Raw genomic sequence first — 22060 nt, forward strand, 5'->3', positions numbered from 1 at the left:
CTTTTAAACATGGCTCCTCATTAGAGATATATCTGGCACTCTGGAGAAAAAAAGCAATACCTGGGCCTTTGTATTTTTCAAAAAATTCCAAGAAAATTATGATATGGATCTGGGTTTTAAAAAGAGATTACAGGTTTTTCTATTAAATGGTAATTTTGGTGATACATAATTCTATTACTTTTCTGTTGACCAATCATGATACAATGGTATTTAACGAATAATAGTTAATAATCACAATAGTAAAAGATGTTTATCAGTTTCACAATCAATAGCCAGACAAAAAGGGAACATGACTAACCTAACAATATAAAATAATCACACACAATTTGGGGAGGGGGGGCAGTCAAGGAGAGTGATGTGGTCAGCGGAAGTGCATACATGCACATTTTCATCCTTTCAGCCAGTCTAGTCTTTTGGTTAGTGCATTTAATCCATTTACATTTAAGGTAATTATCACTATGAATGATCCTATTACCATTTTCTTAATTGTTCTGGGCTTATTTTCTGTAGGTCTTTTCCCTCTCCTGTGCTTCCTGCCTAAGGAAATTCTTTCAGCATTTGTTGTAAAGTTGGTTTGGTGTTGCTGAATTCTCTTAAATTTTGCTTGTCTGTAAAACTTTAGATTTCTCCATCAAATCTGAAGGAGAGTCTTGCTGGGTAGTCTTTCTTGGTTGCAGGTTCTTCCCTTTCATCACTTTAAATATATCGTGCCATTCCCTTCTGGCTTGTAGAGTTTCTGTTGAGAAATCAACTGATAACCTGATGGGAGTTCCCTTGTATGCTATTTGTCATTTTCCCTTTGTTGCTTTTACTATTTTATGTTCATCTTAAATGTTTGTCAGCTTGATTACCATGTTTCTCAGTGTGTTCCTCCTTGGGTTTCTCCTTCCTGGGAATCTGTGCTTCCTGGACTTGGCTGACTATTTCCTTTCCCATGTTCAGGAAGTTTTCTTCAGCTATTGGTGGGCAATAGACCTTGTGATCACAGAGTCGGACATGACTTGGCAACTCACACTTACACTTTCACAGAGGTCTGTTACGCTGTCTTCATTCTCTTTCATTCTTTCTCCTTTATTCTGTTCTGCGGCAGTGATTTCCACCATTATGAGCAACCTAGATAGTATATTCAAAAGCAGAGACATTACTTTGCCAACTAAGGTCCATCTAGTCAAGGCTATGGTTTTTCCAGTAGTCATGTATGGATGTGAGAGTTGGACTGTGAAGAAAGCTGAGCACCGAAGAATTGATGCTTTTGAACTGTGGTGTTGGAGAAGACTCTTGAGAGTCCCTTGGACTGCAAGGAGATCCAACCAGTCCATTCTGAAGGAGATCAACCCTGGGATTTCTTTGGAAGGAATGGTGCTAAAGCTGAAACTCCAGTACTTTGGCCACCTCATGAGAAGAGTGGACTCATTGGAAAAGACTCTGATGCTGGGAGGGATTGGGGGCAGGAGGAGAAGGGGACGACCGAGGATGAGATGGCTGGATGGCATCACGGACTCGATGGACGTGAGTCTGAGTGAACTCTGGGAGTTGGTGATGGACAGGGAGGCCTGGCGTGCTGCGATTCATGGGGTCGCAAAGAGTCGGACACAACTGAGCGACTGAACTGTCTTCCAGGTCACTTAACTGTTCTTCTGCCTCAGTGATTCTGTTATTGATTCCTTCTAGCTCATCTCTGTTTGTATGTTCTTTAGCTCTTCTAGTTCTTTGTCAAACACTTCTTGCATCTTCTTCATTCTGTTTCTGAGATACGGATAACCTTCACTATCATTATTCTGAATTCTTTGTCTGAAAGGCTGCATATCTCCACTTCAGTTAGCTGATTTTGGGGAGTGGTGGTGGTTATATTGTCCCTTCATCTGGGACATACATCATTCTATGCTATTTCATCCCTGATTAACTTTCTGTAATGTGGTTTTGTTCTAGCTGCTGTGGGACTGTAGTTCTCCTTGTTTCTTCTGTCTGCCCTCTGGTGGATGAAGCTAAGAGGCTTCGGCAGGCTTCTTGATGGGAGGGACAGGGTGGGAAAAACTAGGTCTTGCTCTAGTGGGCAGGGCCTTGCACAGTAAAGCTTTAATCCAATTATCTGCTGAAGGATGGGGTTGACCACCAGCCCTGGGGTCTACAAACCCTATAGCAGAGTTAATGGGGACCTCCAAGAGCATTTACTTCGAGGGGGGACCTTCCAGGACTGCTGCTGCAGTGCCCTTGTCCCTGTGGTGAACCCCTCCTGACCTAGGAGACACCCCACCCCAGCAGGTAGTTTTGGTCTAGCCTCCTATATGGGTCATTTCTCCTTTCTTCTGGGTCTGGGTGCATGCAAGATTTTATTTTGCCCTCCAAGACTGGAGTCTCTGTTTCCCCCAGTTCTATGGAAATCCTGCAGTCAAGTCCCACTGGCCTTCAGAGTCATATTCCCTAGGGGTTCCCAGTCCCTTTGTTGGATCCCCAGGCTGGGAAGCCTGACTCGGGGCTTAGAACCTCTACAGCAATGGGAGAACTTCGGTGTTATTGTTCCAGTTTGTGGATCACCCATTCAGCGGGTATGGGGTTTGATTTGAACATGTTTGTGCCCCTTCTACCATCTTGGTGTGGCTTCTTCTTTGTCTTTGGACATGGGGTATCCTTTTTTGGTAGGTTCCAGTGTCCTCCTGTTGATGGTTGTTCAAAAGCTGGTTGCAATTTCAGTGTTCTTATTGGAGGAGATGAGCACACATCCTTCTACCCTACCATCTTGAACCAGAACTGATGTCTCTGCTTTTTAATACACTATCTGGAGTTGTCATAGCTTTCCTTCCAAGGAGCAAGCATCTTTTAACTTCATGGCTGTAGTCAATGTCCACAGTGATTTCTGAGCCCAAGAAAATAAAGTCTGTCACTGTTTCCACTTTTTCCTCTTCTATTTGCCATGAAGTGATGGGACTGGATGCCATGATCTTCGATTTTTGAATGCTGGGTTTCAAGCCAGCTCTTTAACTCTTATCTTTCACCTTCATTAAGAGGTTCTTTGGTTCCTCTTCACTTTCTGCCTTTACAGCAGTATCATCTGTATATCTGAGGTTATTGATATTTCCTCCTGCAGTCTTAATTCTAGCTTGAGCTTCATCCAGCCCAGCATTTCGCATGATGTACTCTGTATATGTTAAATAAGCAGAGCAACAATATACAGCCTTGTCATACTCCCTTCCCAATTTTGAACCAGTCCATTGTTCCATGTCCATTTCTAACTATTGCTTCGTGATGTGCATACAGATTTCTCAGGAGGCAGGTAAGGTGGTCTAACACTCCCTTCTCTTTAAGAATTTTCCAGACTTTGCTGTGATCCACATAGTCAAGGACTTTAGAGAAATAGAAAAGAAATAGAAATATATGTAATCAAAAAGGGGCTTCCCAGGTGGTGTTAGTGGTAAAGAACCCACCTGTTTATGCAGGAGATGTAAGAGACAAGGGTTCAATCCCTGAGTCGAGAAGATCCCCTGGAGAAGGGCACGGCAACTCACTCCAGCAGTCTTGCCTGGAGAATTCCATGGACAAAGGAGCCTGGCGGGCTATGGTCCATAGGTTTACAAAGAGGCAGACATGATTGAAGGGACTTAGCGCACATGCATAATCCAAAAGATGGAAGGCATAACCAATATGACGGGTCCTACAAAAATGTGAATTAGGCATGTTCCTCTTTCAAAAGACATCCTCTCAGTTGGGATTAAAAACTCAGCGCTGTTTACAAGAAATACACCAAAGACAAAGACAAAACTGAAAGTACAGGCAGTCACCACAGGCACTGGGTTTGGTGCAGACTGCTGTGACTGTGCAGTAAGGCACTGACAGAGCAGGCTCGGCTCCTGCCCGCCCAGCCTCAGGTGGCAACTTGGCAGTGACTTTCCAGATCTTTCTCCTTTGTGCAGGTTAAAGTTCCTGTAAGGCTGTATTTGTCCTGTAAATCACTGCTTTTCTAAAACCTCCTGTTCATGTACCCTGATGACCGTTGTAGGGGTGGGGCTGCGTGAGGGGATGGAGGCGTCGTGGAAGGAAGGGTGTCTGACTGGCTGCGCTTCCTTCAGGCGTGGGGGCGGGGAAGCACCCAAAGAGCTTTCCTTTCTTTTCTTGTCTGCGTTTTAAAAAAGGTCTGGGTTTTTTTTTTCTGTTGTTGTTTTTTTCTGTTTAAGTGGAGTAGAGGGTGGTGGAATGGAAAATTAAGTATTTACTGAAGCTTATACTTTGGTAAAAATGTGGGTGCAGGAAGGGCAGACATTTTTCTCAACTGCCTGTTATATGCCAAGTGCTTTTCCTTCTGGACTTGATGCTTTTGACTGAGATCATGTTTGACAGATGTAAATATTAATGTCAAAATAGAAGCTAAGATGAAGTAACACTAATTAGTAGGTGTAGAATTTGCTTCATATTACGTGTCATGACATAATTGTTATGGCTTGGCTCAAGAGACAGTTTTAAGAGCACATCCTCATTGATTCGACATTACTGCTTTCTAACTCTGTCTACTTCGTGGCCTGTTATGACGATGAATCTGCTTTACTGACTATGCCAAAGCCTTTGACTGTGTGGATCACAATAAACTGTGGAAAATTTTGAAAGAGATGGGAATACCAGACCACCTGACCTGCTTCTTGAGAAATCTGTATGCAGGTCAGGAAGCAACAGTTAGAACTGGACATGGAACAACAGACTGGTTCCAAATAGGAAAAGGAATACGTCAAGGCTGGATACTGTCACCCTGCTTATTTAACTTCTATGCAGAGTACATCATGAGAAACGCTGGGTTGGATGAAGCACAAGCTGGAATCAAGATTCCTTGGAGAAATATCAATCACCTCAGATATGCAGATGACACCACCCTTATGGCAGAAAGTGAAGAGGAACTAAAAAGCCTCTTGATGAAACTGAAAGTGGAGAGTGAAAAAGTTGGCTTAAACCTCAACATTCAGAAAACGAAGATCATGGCATCTGGTCCCATCACTTCATGGGAAATAGATGGGGAAACAGTGGAAATAGTGGCAGACTTTATTTTTCTGGGCTCTAAAATTACTGCAGATGGTGACTGCAGCCATGAAATTAAAAGATGCTTACTCCTTGGAAGAAAAGTTATGACCAACCTAAATAGTATATTCAAAAGCAGAGACATTACCGACTAAGGTCTGTCTAGTTAAGGCTATGGTTTTTCTTGTGGTCATGTATGGATGTGAGAGTTGGACTGTGAAGAAGGCTGAGTGCCGAAGAATTGATGCTTTTGAACTGTGGTGTTAGAGAAGACTCTTGAGAGTCCCTTGGACTGTAAGGAGATCCAACCAATCCATTCTGAAGGAGATTAGCCCTGGGATTTCTTTGGAAGGAATGGTGCAAAAGCTGAAACTCCAGTACTTTGGCTACCTCATGCGGAGAGTTGACTCATTAGAAAAGACTGTGATGCTGGGAGGGATTGGGGGCAGGAGGAGAAGGGGACGACCGAGGATGAGATGGCTGGATGGCATCACGGACTCAATGGACGTGAGTCTGAGTGAACTCTGGGAGTTGGTGATGGACAGGGAGGCCTGGTGTGCTGTGATTCGTGGGGTCACAAAGAGTTGGACATGACTGAGTGACTGAACTGAACTGAACTTATCAACAACTAAGTCTGGTAGATCTGGGAAAAATAGAAATAGGTCCCGAACCCACTCTTTGGTTAGCCAAATTTGTCCTGCGTGAGATGGCACTGAAGATATATAGAAGCAAGTAGCTGTTATCGCACACTGAGAGCTGTAATGCACAGTCCAGAAGAGGATGGAAAAGATACCCTTCAGTGCATTGCAGAGGTGCTGCAGATCAGCAAGCAAGCCATGAGATTAGATGTACCTATAATAGAGGGAAAGCTTGGGAGAAAAATCAGTAAACCTCACAAAGACATCATTGGCATCAGTTCTCAAAACTAAGGCTCTTTGGCCCAGGTGAAACGTTTTTAATGAGTAAATTTTCATCTCTAAACAAAAAAGTGATACAGACCAAATTCACTGTAAATACTGGCAATCTATGAAGTTTAGAAACTATAAACTCTGAAATGAAAGTTAACTTTCTAAAACCAAACTTAAAAGTAAATCTTTGGAAATCAGATAATAGTCTTGAAACCATGGAAAACGCAAGTGTGATGGATAAGAAAGCCCAGGCAGAGTCAGATGGAGAAATGTCTTCAGATAATGACTCATACCACTCTGATGAATTCCATACAAATTCTAAGTCTGATGAAGACAGGAAACTAGCTACCTCTTCAGAGAGTATAGGGACAGTAGACTATTTCTTCCTAACTGATATTATTGCTTCAGCACCTCAATTAGCCAGAAGATCTTAGTTTACTAGAAGCACTGATATTAGCATTCATGTTCCTTCAGAGGTTACTATCGCTCGTGAACGTGGGCTTGGAAAAGGCCATGAGTCTTCTTTGAAGAAAAGTCCTTCTGCTGACATCATATACACGTTGCCTGGCTTTGCCAAGCCTGTGGATATTTGCTGTCACAGATTTGTTCAAGATGCACAAAACAAAATGACCAAGCTATCAGAAACCAGCTCTGTTTCTCAGCAGGATAGGAAGAAAGGAAATCAAATGACTAATCAAGTTTCTCATGAAGAAATTCAGTTGAATCAATGGAAACAGATACCTTCTCCACCAACTCAATTAGATGTGTCTTTTTCTGCAACAGGGCCACAGTTTGTGTCAGTTGAAACTCAAAAGACCACCAGCTCCAAATCCAGCATGCTTGAACTTGAGACAGGGCTTCATGTAACTCTTTCTCCTTCAGAGAGCTGTAGCAATAGAGCAGTCTCTCCCTTTGCAAAGGTTTGAAGTTTCACAGAACAGGTTGCTAACATTACCCAAGCTGGATTAACCCAGGGGATAAAATTTGCAGTGGCAAATGTTCAGAAGAGCCCTGTAGAACCTGAACTAGTTAAAGAAGTCCAACAAAATGAACTTAAAAATATAATTAGACAATGCCAGACAAGAGTAATTCAGATTTAGTTTTTAGTCACACAGAATCCTGTGGTTTTCATTTAATCCAAAAAAGAGGAGGTGTCACATAATCTGTACTGTCTTTGAATTTAAGTACCGCAAATTCTAGTTATGTTTATTTGGAAAGGTCCTAAAAGGAGGCTAAACCTGAGCAGATTTCCAAATTACAGAGCTAGGACAATCGAAGTACATCATCCTAGAATGTGTAGACTAAAGTAGCTTATACACTGTAGGGAGGTTTGTCTCTTGAAAAGTCATTCAGGAATAGATTACTTTGGGATGTAATAATCTGAATGTTTTTTGGAGTGCGGTGGGTGGGAAGAATGTATGAAATAGACACAAAGGGTGGACATGGATCCATTTAGGTAATTAGCATTTTTCATAATTTGTTTCTGTTCTGTCAGTTCATTTCTGTGTGTTATCTCTACAAGGGAAATACTTAGTTTAGTGACTTTAAAGTGTTACTAGTATGGAGTAACTAGTATTTACGTTTTAACATAAAAAACTATTGCTTTAGCTTTTGACGATTAACCATTCCTTATAGAGTTAATTGAGGGCTAATGGCACTATATAGTCAAGAAATGTATGCCCATTTGATCCTAATTTTCCCCACATCCTACTTAAACAAATTTAAAATATTGCTACCTTGTAAACCCCAAAGTCCAGGAGCATTAAGACTTGCCAGTCATAAAACTTGAGATGTCAGATATGAGTATCAGAACCTATGAAGTTTGCTCTTTTCAGAATTATTTAGAATGCACACATATTAGGTCCTGGTAATGCCTGAAAGAAGTCTTCAAGTTGCAACTTTTTGCAGAAGGCAGTCCATCACATATTGTGTAAACTATCATAACTATTTAAAATTTAGTCTGAAGCACGATTGTGCTAAAACTTTAGGTTTTATGACTGTAACCTTGATCACATGGAACCAGGACCTCTTCTGTAAGCCCATCATTAAGAAAGTTGCATATCTTATTCCAAACAAGTATTGGTTTATCTGGCACCTTTAGAGCCTTTTGCTATTGAACTGATTCTCAGCTAAACATTATATCTGTTGTAACTTTGACAAGTATATCTACTTTTGTAATTTATCAGTGTTACATCTTTTTTTGAAGTGTCAAATGCTGTGACTATGCAAAATAAAATATCATTATAATTTAAAGTGAAAAAAACCCAATGCTGTTTATAAGAAATACACATAAGACAAATAAAAAACTGAATATAAAGGCTGGGAAAGCTTATACAAGGTGGATGCAAAGGAAAAAAGAGAAGTGTGCCATGTGCAGAGCAGACAAACCCAATTTTAAGGATAGAAGCTTTGACGGGGTTAAGGCAGATATTTGACATAATGAATAGGTCCAAATGGGTTATAAAGCCATAAACCAGGAGTACAAACCAAAACCTTTAAGAACTATATGAAGAATTAGATAAAAATCAGTAGATGAGGAAACCAAGACCCAGAGATATAAGGAACCAGATGGAGGTCCTAGAGCAGTGAGGCCTGGAGCCCAGATTAGAGCAGAGCCGGGAAGCCTCCCACCAGAGCCATGCTTGACCAAAAGCCCATCAGCCAAATATTCAGAGATGATGTCAAGACGATTTCAGTACAGAGAAAAGCCAAAGTAAATGAAGGAACAAACAAAATAAATCATTAAAAATAAATAAAATCTAGTGGCTCCATGAGGACCTTTAGAACATACAAAACCCCGACTAGCCTGATTAGATTTAAAAGAGAAAAAGTAAAACTGTTCAACATCATAAATCAATAACATGAATGAAAATATAACTACCTAGAAGAAAATAATTACCAAAAAAGGTAAATGTAACATGCCATGATGGCAAATTCAAAACTCTAAAGGAAATAGATGATTTTCTGCCAAAATATAACCTCTTGAACTGCATGTAAGCAAAAGCAGAGAACCTGAACTGACCAAAGGTTTCAAAAGATGTCTGAAAACAAAGACCTGCTTTATCTAATCAACCATTAGCAATAAATAATTCCTATGAAACTTCTCCAAACTGTAATAAAACGGGAAGTTCTCCAAGTCATTCTGTAAAGCTAACATTGTCTGATACCAAAATCACAAAGACAATAGAAATAGAAAAGTATAGACCAATTACCTATAAATATAGAAGCAAACATTGTAAATAAAATATCAATAGGTCAAATCCATCCATAATAACACCAATTAACATTTATTACAAGATTTAAATATTGGGGCAACACCTACTATCATTCATTAGAATGGCAAATGAAAGTAGAAAAACTATGTGAGTATATCCACAGCTGCTAATATAGATCCAATAAAATTCAGCAACTTTTCTTAATAAAAACCTAAGCAAAGAGGAATACATGGAAACTACCTAAATATAGCAATAGTCTATTTACCAAAAATGCTGATGCCAAGACCCTTAAAATCAGGAACAAGAGAGATACATCTGCTCTTTTCAGACGATTCAACTTTTGACATTTCTGCTAATACACAATAAGCCACAGAATAAAGTTAAATAAATATTAGAAAAGACAAGACAAACCTGCTTTGAATTTGCAGATAACTTGATATATACCTAAAAGTTTTGAGGAACTTCTCTGAAAACTATTAGAATTAATAAGAGAAGTTGGTAAGGGGATTGGGTAAAACAAATAAATAGACAGAAGAGCTTTCCTTCATATCAGCAATGTGAAGTTGGAAATGGGGAAGAATGATATACATTCCATTCAAACAATGGCAAAAACAATAAAAAATAAAATAGGTTCAGGAAACCTTTATCAGGAAAACTATAAAATCCTATTAAAGGACCTAAATGCAGCACAAGTCACCATGGAAGTTACCGTGGGAAATGCACAAAAGGGAAAAAACAAATATCTGACAACAGTTAGGGTATTTTTGAAAAAAGCAAATAAGGAGTAGAAAACTTGCATTAACCAGTCGTAAGGTTTAAATAAAATGCCTGTAATCAAAACAGCATGGCATTTGAACAGAAATAGATTAAAAGGCTAGTGGACCAGTGCAGAGAATCCCAAAATATATATAAATATATGTTGGAAGAAATGGCAATAGTGACATTTTAATCCAGAAGGAAAATCAAATTTTACTTTAAAAAATGTGCTGGAATTTTTGATCATCCACGTGGAAGAGAGGAAAGTTAGATTCCCTCCCTCAAACCACATACACAAAGAAATACCAGGAAAACTAAGACCTAAAATGTAAAAAATAAAAGAGTCAAAATAGTATAAAAGACTCTAAGAGAATATTTACATAAAATTGAGGGGAAAATGACTTTCTTATATAACCTAAATGCCATAAAGGAAAAGATAGATATATTTGGTTATATATTCGCATATCTTCAGAGAAGGCAAGGGCACCCCACTCCAGTACTCTTGCCTGGAAAATCCCATGGACGGAGGAACCTGGTGGGCTGCAGTCCATGGGGTCTTGAAGAGTTGGACACGACTGAGCAACTTCACTTTCACTTCTCACTTTCATGCATTGGAGAAGGAAATGGCAACCCACTCCAGTGTTCTTGCCTGGAGAGTCCCAGGGACGGGGGAGCCTGGTGGGCTACCGTCTATGGGGTCGCACAGAGTCGGACACGACTGAAGCAACTTAGCAGCAGTAGCAGTAGCAGTCGCATATCTTTCTTATCTCAAAAGATAAAAGGCAAATAATGGATTGGGAAAAATATTGGAAACATCTATGATAAACAAAAATCTCTCATATACAATAAGACTCTTCAAAATTAGAAGGAAAAGGTGAGTAATCCTTGAGAAAAATAATCAATAAACTGTAACAGGCAACTCACATAAGGGGAGACACAAATAATTTATGAGGATATGCAAAGCTGCTCAACATGATAAAGATAAGAAATACGGACATTAAAACAAGAAGATTCCATTTTTACCCATCAGAGTAATGAAAATTAAAATGCCCCTGGACACCCAGTGCTGGCCAGGGTGTGGGGAATAGAAATCCCCACGTCACACTGGTGAGAGTGTTGAGTCACCACAGCGTTTGGGGAAGTGATTCCAAAACGTCCACTTTCAGGACTTTGATCTACATAAGAAATACCCTAGAAATCAGGCTATATCACAAGGGCAAAACCGAGAAATAATCCAAATGTCCACCACCAGGAAAAGGGCCGAGTCAACTAAGCTATATTCACTCTAGATTTAAGGCACATATCGAAAAGAACGAGATACAGCTACATTGACTGAACGAGGGGGAGTCAGTGATAGAGTGCTCAATTTAAAAAGCCAAATTGAAGATAATATAAGTAATGCAATCCTATTTTTATTATTAAAATGGTAAACGAACTAGAACTAATTCCCGTATGTGTTTTTTCCCAGTTTTATTGAGCTATAATTGACATATGACATTGTGTAAGTTATGACGTGTTGATCTAATACATCTATATATTGTAAAACGGTTACTACTGTAGCCTTAGCTAACACCTGTACCAGCCCACTTAATTACTATTTCTTTTTTTGTGGTGAGAACATTTATGATTTATTCTCTCAGAAACTTTCATGTATATAATACAGTGTTATTAGCTGTAATCACAGTGCTACACCTTAGCTCTCCAGGGCTTATTTATCATATGGCTAAACTGACCAACACTCCAGCTATATGACCAACATCTTCCCATGTGCCCCACCCCCAGGCCTTGTCAAACCATCTATTGTTTCCATGGTTTGGCATTTTTAGTTTCCACCTATAAGTAAAAACATACAGTGCTTATCTTTCTCTGTCTGACTTCTTTCACTTGGCATAATGTCTTCAAAGTCCATCCACATTGTTACAAATGGAACCATGTCCTTCTTTCTCATGGTTGAAGAATAATCCGCTATATGTAAACACCACCTCTTCTTTATCCATCCATCCACAGACAAAGACTACTCACCATTTTTCCCGGACAACTGCTAGGCAAGGCGCTTGCTTCAACAAAATACTTCCTGAGGATATGTTTGCTGGGGTCAGGACTGTCCAGTAGAATGTAGGAGCAGAAAAAGGCTCCATGCCGAATCAGGAATATGGCAATATCTTCATTCCCTACAGGACAGAAAGCAGAGTGCTCAGGGCATTCGGGATGCAAAGTGTGTCACGGTCATCCAAAAGGCCAGACACGCACGTGAAACGAAAATGAAAAGGGCATGAACGTTTCTGTTGCCTCCTTTGACTCCACAGGTGCCCGTCAGTGAGAACACTTCTGTGGGGCTTTGCCCTCTGCAGCACCTCCGAGGAGAGTCGCGTTTGCCGTGGTTGGTCCCTGGCGCTGAAATCCCCTCGCAGGAGGGAATCAGGGGAAGGAAGAAGGACGCAGATCTTTTGAAGAAGAAGCCAAGAACAGAGCTGCAAAACTCCACACAGGACGCTGGAGAGCAGAAGGCGAGTGTGAAGGGCAGGCCCACGTCTCTACAGCACAAAGGCTCTTGCGGCCTGACCGGGACCCACCTGACTTGATGGCCGCGTACAGCGGCAGGCGCACGATGACAGGGAACTCGTTCTTCCTGACTGCATAGCTCTCCGGGTCGGCCCCGTAGGTCAGGACCAGGAGCTTCACCACTGCCAGGTGCCCCTGCTGGCAGGCCAAGGCCAGCATCCAGTTCAAGAGCCGCTGGGGGCTGCAGGGACCTGCACGGATGACAGGACAGAGAGAGGGCGGCTGAAGGGACAGCTGTTCCTGCTCTGAAACCCCCTCCAGCCACGGCCCTGTTTCCAGCTGAAAGTCGCTTATGTCCAGTTGACCGTGTCTATGGAACAGCCCCTCTGAACTGCATATGACATTTCCCCACATCACTATAAACCCACCTGCCCGTCAAATAACACCCGCTGGGGAAAAGTAGCATTCAGAACAGCAGTGAGATCGTGATGAAAAACTGTGGAAATAAGACTAGGAAGAACCACCCTCCCTCAGAGCTGCAGAATTCTCTCCAGGTGGTAGGAGGGTGAGATGACCTTATTCTCTGCCTCATCCCCAGCCCTGACCACAGCCCTGGAGCAGCGTCACACACAGGGACACAGGTTTTGGAGACAGGTGACTTAGGATTAAAATATTTCAGCTGTGTCATCTGGGGCAAATTTCTTATCCTCTCTGTGGCTCAGTTTAACCATAAGTAAAACGGGAAGAGGAACACCCTGTCTTCCAAGTTTAATGTGGGGATTAAATGACATTGTGTATGTCAAGTACTTGACTCAATAAACTGTCACAACATCTGGCAAGTGCCTGATATAACTCACTGTGGTATGTCATTATGTTCTTAGAGTAACAACACTTTCTGCTTTCCCGAATTATCTGTAATATACATACACCACTTTCATAAGTTAAAAAATACTTTGATGAAGAAACAGATCAGCCTAAAACTTAAGAGAACTGCTCCCTAAAAGAACTGCCTGCTTAATTCCAGGATGAAATAACACACTGAATGAACAGGGACAGCATGGGCTGAAATGTCACAGTATCTTCAAGTTCAAAGTAATGCAAGGTCTTTTGGATCTGGCTGCCATGGAAAAATGATCTCATCCCCCACGTGGACACTTCCCAATTGCATCATAACACTCATTTCCGGAGGTGGAGAGTTCTCAGGAATCAAAGTGCTCTGGAGCCTGGAGAGAGTGCCTCTCTCTGTGTCATAGGAAACTGACCAGGAAATGGGGTGAGGTAGAGAAGGCAAGAATTAAAACTCAGTACACAAGGTACCTGGCATCATGTCTGGGGTGCAGCGGGTGCTAAATAAATATCCCTTCTTTGCCCTCAATTGATGACTAAAATGAGCAATTCAAAGGAGGAGGTACATGAGCAGAAAACAAATTACCCCTAACTCTGTTACAACCAGATATCCAGCTGTGAGAAATGCGGTTGTCATGCTGCTAACTTCTGCTGAGGATGGAGTATGTCAGTCTCAGGAGGCAGGCCCTGTATTTCACAGTCATCATTTTAATATGAGGAGACCAAAGCTCAGGGACAGTTGGGAACTTGCTGAAGGTCCAACAGTTGGTAAAGGCAAAGTCAAGCCTTAAGTTCTGCTTTACCCGAAACCAAAGGGTACTATCTTAACCATACAAACCCCTGAGTGTATTCTTTGAGGCCCCAATCCAGCTGAAAGAGCCCCATTTTGGTTTCCATCTTTCCACCTCCTATTTCTCATCAGCCCTGCTGAGCTACAAGACCAGGAATTACATAACGATGTCCTTCAAGTGATGTCCATAATTACACTGTGATGTATCCACCCACCATGGACCTCTCGTCCCTCCTCTTCTTGGACCTGCCCTTGTTCTCCAGCTGCCTCTTACCTTACCTTACTCCTGACAAGGGCCACCCTCCCTACAGGCTGGGAATTCCCAGAGGACAGACACTATTCTGCCCATCTCTGCACCCCCACAGGACTCAGCACAGTGCCCTGAACTCTTTCAGTCCCACTAGCTCTGTCCCAAGTTGAATTAAAGACAGGACACCCCAGGAGCTGCTGAAAACCATGCTCAGCTCCAACATACTCAGGTCCAGCCAAGCTCCCCACTCTGCAAAAGCCGGCAAACCAGGCTCTTCCCTTGCTTGTCTGCCAAGTAAACACCTACTCAGTCTGCAAAACCCAGTTGAGATGTCGACTCCTTCTGAAGACCCCAGCCTGCATGCAGACAAGACCAGCCCCTGATGTGTGGTCACAAACGACTGTGCAGACATTTCAACTTCTGCATGGTTACACCACACAGTTACTCTTTTCTGCCTCAGTTTCCTCTGCTGGACCAGGAGCTACTAAAGGGCTGGGCCCACCTTTTTAAAAAGCCTCTGTGTCTTTCAGGTTCTGCAGTGTGTCCAGTACTTGGCAAATGCTCAATCAATGGAAGCTGTCCAATGAGTGAGTCAGCTGGCATAGACTCTTTGGGGCAAGAACAGAGCAACTCATGGGGATTCCTGAGGAGAAAGAATCAGCTACTGGCACCTCAGGGGCTCCTCTCTGTCTTCCTATACCTTGCGTGACCCAATCTGTGTCTATAGGCCCTAACAGTGCCCTGATTTCTGTTATAAACTCATTCTTCCTCCAGGCATATGAGGGGCATGCCAGCTTGGAACCAAATCTGAGCACAAATCTACCTCAAAGGACACAGTCAGACACTCCCTTAACAGTAAAAAAAAAAAAAAGTGAAAAGTGAAAGTCATTCAGTCGCGTCTGACTCTGCAACCCCATGGACTATACAGCCCATGGAATTCTCCAGGCTGGAATACTGGAGTATATAGCCTTTCCTTTCTCCAGGGGATCTTCCCAACCCAGGGATCGAACCCAGTTCTCCAGCACTGCATGAAGATTCTTTAGCAGCTGAGCTATAAGGGAAGCCCAAGAATACTGGAGTGGGTAGCCTATTCCTTCTCCAGAGGATCTTCCCGACTCAGGAATCGAACCGGGGTCTCCTGCACTGCAGGCAGATTCTTTACCAAGTGAACTATTAGGGAAGCCCTTAACAGTACTACTGCATAATCTGTGTGTCTGTGTGTGTGTGTGTGTGTGCGTGCGTGTGCGTGTGCGTGTGTGCGTGCGTGTGTGTTAGTTGCTCAGTCATGTCTGACCCGTTGCAACCCTATAGCCTGAAGCCCGTCAGGCTCCTCTGTCTGTGGGATTTTCCAAGCAAGGATCCTGGAGTGGGCTGCCATTTCATAATTTGTGGGGTCCCATGTAAAACTTAAAATGGGGTGCCTTGTTTAAAAATTATTACAAATTTCAAGAGGGTAACTGCAGAGTGTAGTGGGCTTCCCAGGTGGCGCTACTGGTAAAGAATATGTTTGCTAATGCAGGAGACCTTAGAGATGTGGGTTCAATCCCTGGGTTGGGAAGATCCCTTGGAGGAAGGCATGGCAACCCACTCCAGTATTCTTGCCTGGAGAATCCCACAGACAGGGGAGCCTGGCAGACTACAGTCATAGGACTGCAAAGAGTTGGACACAACTGAAGTGACTTAGCAGGCATGCTCACAAACCAACTGTGGGGCCCTTCTAAGTACGGGGCCCTGTGTGACTGCACTGTGACATACCCATGAAGCTGGCCCGACTCCCTTGCAACATTCTAACTCCCAAAGCCCACTGCTAAGACAATGCCTCAGCCTATAGCTGTAGCAATAACTGTAACAGATCCAAGGCCATTACAGGGAATAAAGGAGACCAGGATGCCTGAGTCTACCAGAGGCAAAAATTACTTGTTATTAAGAAAGCAACATAGCAAGGAACATCCAGACAATGTAATATTATTCAGTGATAAAATATGTGTGTGTGTGTGTGTGTGTGTATGAGCTCTCAAGTCGTGAAAAGACATGGAGGAAACTGGAATGCATACTGCTAAGTGAAAGCAGTCTATCTGAAAAGGCTCAACTATATGTCATTCTGGAAAAGGCAAAACTATGAAGACAGTAAAGAGATCGGTGGTTGCCGGGAGCTGAGAAAGAGATGAACAGGTGGAACAGGAGGGCAGTGAAATTATTCTGCCTGATACAGTAATGGTCCATATATGTCATTACACAGTTGTTAACAGTCATAGAATATACAACCCTAGTACAAACTATGAGCTCCCATTGGTAACAACGCATCAATAGTGGTTCATTCATCTATTTTAACAACTGTACCATTCTCATACAAAACATCAATAACAGGGAAACTGTGGAGGGTGGTATATAAGAATTCTTGGTACTTGCTCAACAATTTTTCTTTAAACCTAAAACTGCTTTAAAGAATACCCCCAGATTTCTGGATCTGGATCGGTAAACAGTGTGAGGACATAAACATTTTGGAGTGCAGCCCCCCCACCCCTGCCAATGTCTGTCTGCTTCCTAGGAAAAGAGGGTCCCTGAAGGACTTCCCTGGTGGTCCAGTGGTTAAGAATCTGCCTTCCAATGCAGAGGACGCTGGTTCAATCCCTGTTTGGGGAACTAACCCCACATGCTGTGGGGCAGCTGAGCCGGTGCACCACAGCTGGATAGAAGCTTGCGTGCAGCAACGGGGATCCTTCGTGCCACAACCAAGACTCAGTGAAGCCAAACAAATAAGGAGATAAGTATTTTTTCAAAAACAGGGTCCCTGAGCAGGGGTGAAGAACTCACACCCTGGGACCTACCTGGCAAATGAGTGAAGTGGCTCAGTCGTGTCTGACTCTTTGCAACCCCATGGACGGTAGCCCACCAGGCTCCTCTGTCCATAGGATTTTCCAGGCAAGACTACTGGAGTGGGTAGCCATTTCCTCCTCCAGGGGATCTTCCCACCCCAGGGATCGAACTCGAGTCTCCCGCACTGCAGGTGGGTGCTTTACTGTCTGAGCCACCAGGGAAGCAAAGCCTCTTTACCTGGCAAAGACTCGAGTAGCTCCTGAACGACATCAGTGTGCCCAAACTGTGCTGCCACCACGGCGGGGTTGTCGTCGGTGGGCTCCGTCCGTAGCTCCACCAGCCTCTCAGTGAGAAGATACCGGACAGTCTCCAGGTCACCATGGGCTGCAGAGATACTCAGGAGCTGGCTCTGGTTAAAACAGGGCAGGGACAAGATGTCAGCAAGAAGAGTGCTGTTGGGAACTGCCAGGAGAATCGACTCTGAAGGTTCACCAAGCCCACGGGCAAGTCTGGGACTGTGCTGCCCAGGACGGCAGGACCAGTCACGTGTGGCTGTTAAGGCTTGAAACATGGCTCATGAAAAGTGAGATGTGCTGAAAATGTAAAATCATATGTGATTTCAAAGTTCAGTTCAGTTGCTCAGTCGCATCTGACTCTTTGCAACCCTAAGCAGCATGCTGAGCTTCCCTGTCCATCACCAGCTCCTGGAGCTTGCTCAGACTCATGTCCATCGAGTCAGTGATGCCATCCAACTATCTCTTCCTCTGTTGTCCCCTTCTCCTCCTACCTTCAGTCTTTCCCAGCATCAGGGTCTCTTCCAGGTGATTTCAAAGACTTATTACAAAAACGGTAAACTGTCTTGTCAATATTTTCTGGGGCTCTAAAATCACAGTGGATACTGACTGCAACAAAGAAAAGTAAAACACACTTGTCCCTCGGAAGGAAAGCTATGACAAACCTAGACAGTGTATTAAAAAGCAGAGACATATTTTGCTGACAAAGGTCCATATAGTCAAAGCTATGGCTTTTCCAGTTGTCATGTATGGATGTGAGAGCTGGACCATAAGGAAGGCTGAGCACTGAAGAATTGATGCTTTCAAATTGTGGCGCTGGAGAAGACTCTCGAGAGTCCCTTGGACTGCAAAGAGATCAAACCAGTCAATCCTAAAGGAAATCAGTCTCAAATAATCACTGGAAGGACTGATGATGTAGCTGAAGCTCCAATACTTCGGCCAGCTGATGCAAAGAGCCAACTCATTGCAAAAGACCCCGATGCTGGAAAGATTGAAGGCAAAAGGAAAAGGAGGCAGCAGATAGTCAGATAACTTAGACAGTATCACCAACCCAAGAGATCTGAGTTTGAGCCAGCTCTGAGAGATAGTGAAGGACAGGGAAGCCTGGCGTGCTGCAGTCCATGGGGTGGCAAAGAGTCAGACACGACTTACTGACTGAAAAACAAAACCAATCTTGTCAATAACTTTTATATTGATCCCATGTTGAAGTGATCATCTTTAATATATTCTACTTAAATAACACAGAGAATTAAAGTTTACCTGTTTTGTGAAATTTGACCAATATCTGTGCTTTAGTTACCAATACTGTATCACAGGTTAATTTCCTATTTTCTTACAAGATGATATTTCTTTATATTTTCAGAATTGCATTAGAATACTATTAATAGTTATATAATCACAATAGTAAAAGATGTTCATCAGTTTTCACAATTAATAGTCAGACAAAAAATAAAAGATAATTATAATTGCAAGCCATAATGGAAACATGATTAACCTAACAGTATAAAATAATTACAATTTGAGGCATTAAGCAGAGTGATGTGGTACATGGAAGTACATATATGCACATGTTTTCATCCACCCAGCCAGTCCATGTCTGCTGGTTGGTGCATTTAATCTATTTACATTTCAGTTAAGTTCGATATGTATGATTCTATTACCACTTTCTTAATTGCTTTGGATTTATTCTTTGTAGGCATTTTCCTTCTTTTGTGTTTCCTGCCTAGAGAAGTTCCTGTAGCATTTATTGTAAAGCTGGTTTGGTGGTGCTGAATTCTCTTAACTTTTGCTTGTCTGTACAACCTGATTTTGATGTCAAATCTGAATGAGGTGTTGCTGGGTAGAGTATTCTTGGTTGTAGGTTCTTCCCTTTCATCACTTTAAATATGTTGTGCCATTCATTTCCAGCTTGCAGAGTTTCTGTTGAGAAATTAGCTGATAATCAGATGAGAATTCCCCTGTATGTTATTTGTCATTTTTTCCTTGTTGCTTCTAATATTTATCTTTGTCTTTAATTTTTGTCAGTGTGATTACTATTTAATATGTGTCTCAGTGTGTTCCTCCTTGGGTTTATCCTGCTTGGGACTCCGTGCTTCTTGGACTTGGTTGACTATGTTTCTTTTCCCATGTTAGGGAAGTTTTCAGCTCTTACCTCTTCAAATACTTTCTTGGGTCCTTTTTCTCTCTCTTCTCCTTCTGGGACCCCTATAATGCAAATGTTGGTACACTTAATGTTTTCCCAGAACATTCTTAGGCTGTCTTCAATTTTTTTCATTCTTTTTTCTACATTTTATTTTACAGCCGTAATTTCCATTACTCTCTCTTCCAGGTCACTTATCCATTCTACCTGTGATTTTGCTGTTGATTCCTTCTAGGGTATTGTTCACCTCTGTTTGTTTGTTCTTTAGTTCTTCTAGGCCTTTGTTAAACGTTTCTTGCATCTTCTCCATTCTTTTTCCGAGATCCTAAATCAACTGGATCAAATTGCCAACATCTGTTGGATCATTGAAAAAGCAAGAGAGTTCCAGAAAAACTACTTCTGCTTCATTGACTACACCAAAGCCTTTGACTTGTAGATCACAATAAACTGTGGAAAATTCTTAAAAAGATGGGAATACCAGACCACCTGACCTCCCTCCTGATAAATTTGTATGCAGGTCAAGAAGCAACAGTTAGCCCTGGACACGGAACAACAGATTGGCTCCAAACAGGAAAAGCAGTACGTCAAGCAAGGTTGTATATTGTCACTCTGCTTATTTAACTTATATGTAGAGTATATCATGTGAAATGCTGGGCTGGATGAAGCACAAGCTGGAATCAAGATTGCCAGGAGAAATATCAATAAACTCAGATACACAGATGACACCACCCTTATGTCAGAAAGCAAAGCAGAACTAAAGAGCCTATTGATGAAAGTGAAAGAGGAGAGTGAAAAAGTTGGCTTAAAGCTCAACATTCAGAAAACTAAGATCATGGCATCCAGTCCCTTAACTTCATGGCAAATAGATGAGGAAACAGTGACAGACTTTATTTTAGGGGGCTCCAAAATCACTGGAGATGGTGACTGCAGCCATGAAATTAAGACACTTGCTCCTTGGAAGAAAAGTTATGACCAACCTAGACAGCATATTAAAAAGCAGAGATATTACTTTGCCAAGAAAGGTCCTTCTAGTCAAGGCTATGGTTTTTCCAGGAGTCATGTATGGATGTGAGAGCTGGACTATAAGGAAAGCTGAGTGCTGAAGAATTGATGCTTTTGAACTGTGGTGCTGGAGAAGGGCTTGAGAATCCCCTGGACTGCAAGGAGGTCCAATCAGTCCATCCTAAAGGAGATCAGTCCTGGACATTCATTGGAAGGACTGATGCTGAAGCTGAAACTTCAATACTTTGGCCACCTGATGCAAAGAACTGACTCATTTGAAAAGACCCTGATGCTGGGAAAGATTAAAGGCAGGAACATCACTGACTCGATGGACATGAGTTTGAGCAAGCTCCGGGAGTTGGTGATGGACAGGGAGGCCGGGCGTGCTGCAGTCCATGGCGTCACAAAGAGTTGGACACGACTGAACAACTGAACTGAAACCATCTGTGCTATTATTATTTTGAATTCTTTTTCTGGAATTTTTCCTATCTCCACCATGTAGCTCTTTTTCTGAGGTTTTATCTTGTTCTTTCATCTGGGAGGTAATCGTCTGCCTTTTCATTTTGATTAAATTTCTGTGGCTGCGGTTTATGTTTTGGACCCTCTAGGATTATAGTTCTTCTTGCTTCTTCTGTCTGTCCTCTGGTGGATGAGGCTGTTGGGAAGGACTGGTATGGGAAAAAACTGGGTCTTGTCCTGGTGGGCAGGGTCATGCTCAGTAACACTGTAATCTGCTGATGGGTGGGGCTCCCTCCCTATTAGCCGTTTGGCCTGAGGTGACTCAGCCCTGGAGTCTACAGGCTCTATGGCAGGGTTAATAACCACTTCCAAGAGGGCTCGCTTGCCAAGGGGCACCTCCCAGAACTGCTGCTGCCAATGCCTCTGTCCCCGTGGCAAGCCACTGCTGACCCACACCTCCACAGGAGACCCTTCACTGTTCATTATGTGTTATCAAGACTGCACATTGTATTTAGTTGCATTGAGCCGTTTCAGCTACATGTAACAGGTTCTGATAAATTCTCCTTTCATTTTTAAACTGTTACAAATGTTTTCTAATTTTCCTTGTTATGGTTTCTTAGATACACCCATCATTTAAAAGTGGACATTTATTTTCCAAATACATGGAGTTTTTAAAGTATCCTTGATGCTAATTTCTCATTTTGATGTTAGCTTCTCATTTAAATTCTTTCTTCCTCTGCAATCATCTTCTGTGTTTTCTCTGTCTTTTAACCTTCTTGAGGTTTTCAATGGCTAAGTCTCTTGGTAACTGTCACATTACACTTGAACATATGTGGGTTATTTTCAAATATCTTTTGATATTGATTTCTAACATAAGTGCACAGTGACAAGAGAACAGACTCTGTATGACTTCAATACCTTTGACCATGAAAGCTTTGCCCTTTGTTTTACATCCCTGGATACGTTCCAGCGTCTCCTGGTTTATGGTCTGTGGCGACTTCAATAGAACTTGTACCCTGCATTGTGTGACCACTGTATACATCTTAATAATGTTGACTTGATTCACAGTGCTTCTCAGGTCTAC

The 22060-nt window shown here is 42.3% G+C and overlaps 1 protein-coding gene across 1 annotated transcript in view; it reads right to left on the reverse strand.

The window, feature by feature from the left end:
* Positions 1 to 22060, reverse strand: part of LRRK1 (leucine rich repeat kinase 1) — a 134655-nt gene that overhangs the window by 68870 nt on the left and 43725 nt on the right. Inside the window, exons 4-6 of the mRNA XM_052659683.1 lie at positions 17320 to 17491; positions 12451 to 12630; positions 11900 to 12048 (exon numbers count right to left, since the gene is read on the reverse strand). Coding sequence (XP_052515643.1) covers positions 11900 to 12048; positions 12451 to 12630; positions 17320 to 17491 — 501 coding nt within the window. The remainder of the gene's footprint in view (positions 1 to 11899; positions 12049 to 12450; positions 12631 to 17319; positions 17492 to 22060) is intronic.

This window comes from Budorcas taxicolor, chromosome 21 (assembly GCF_023091745.1).
Source record: "Budorcas taxicolor isolate Tak-1 chromosome 21, Takin1.1, whole genome shotgun sequence".
In the NCBI taxonomy this organism is placed as follows: domain Eukaryota; kingdom Metazoa; phylum Chordata; class Mammalia; order Artiodactyla; family Bovidae; genus Budorcas; species Budorcas taxicolor.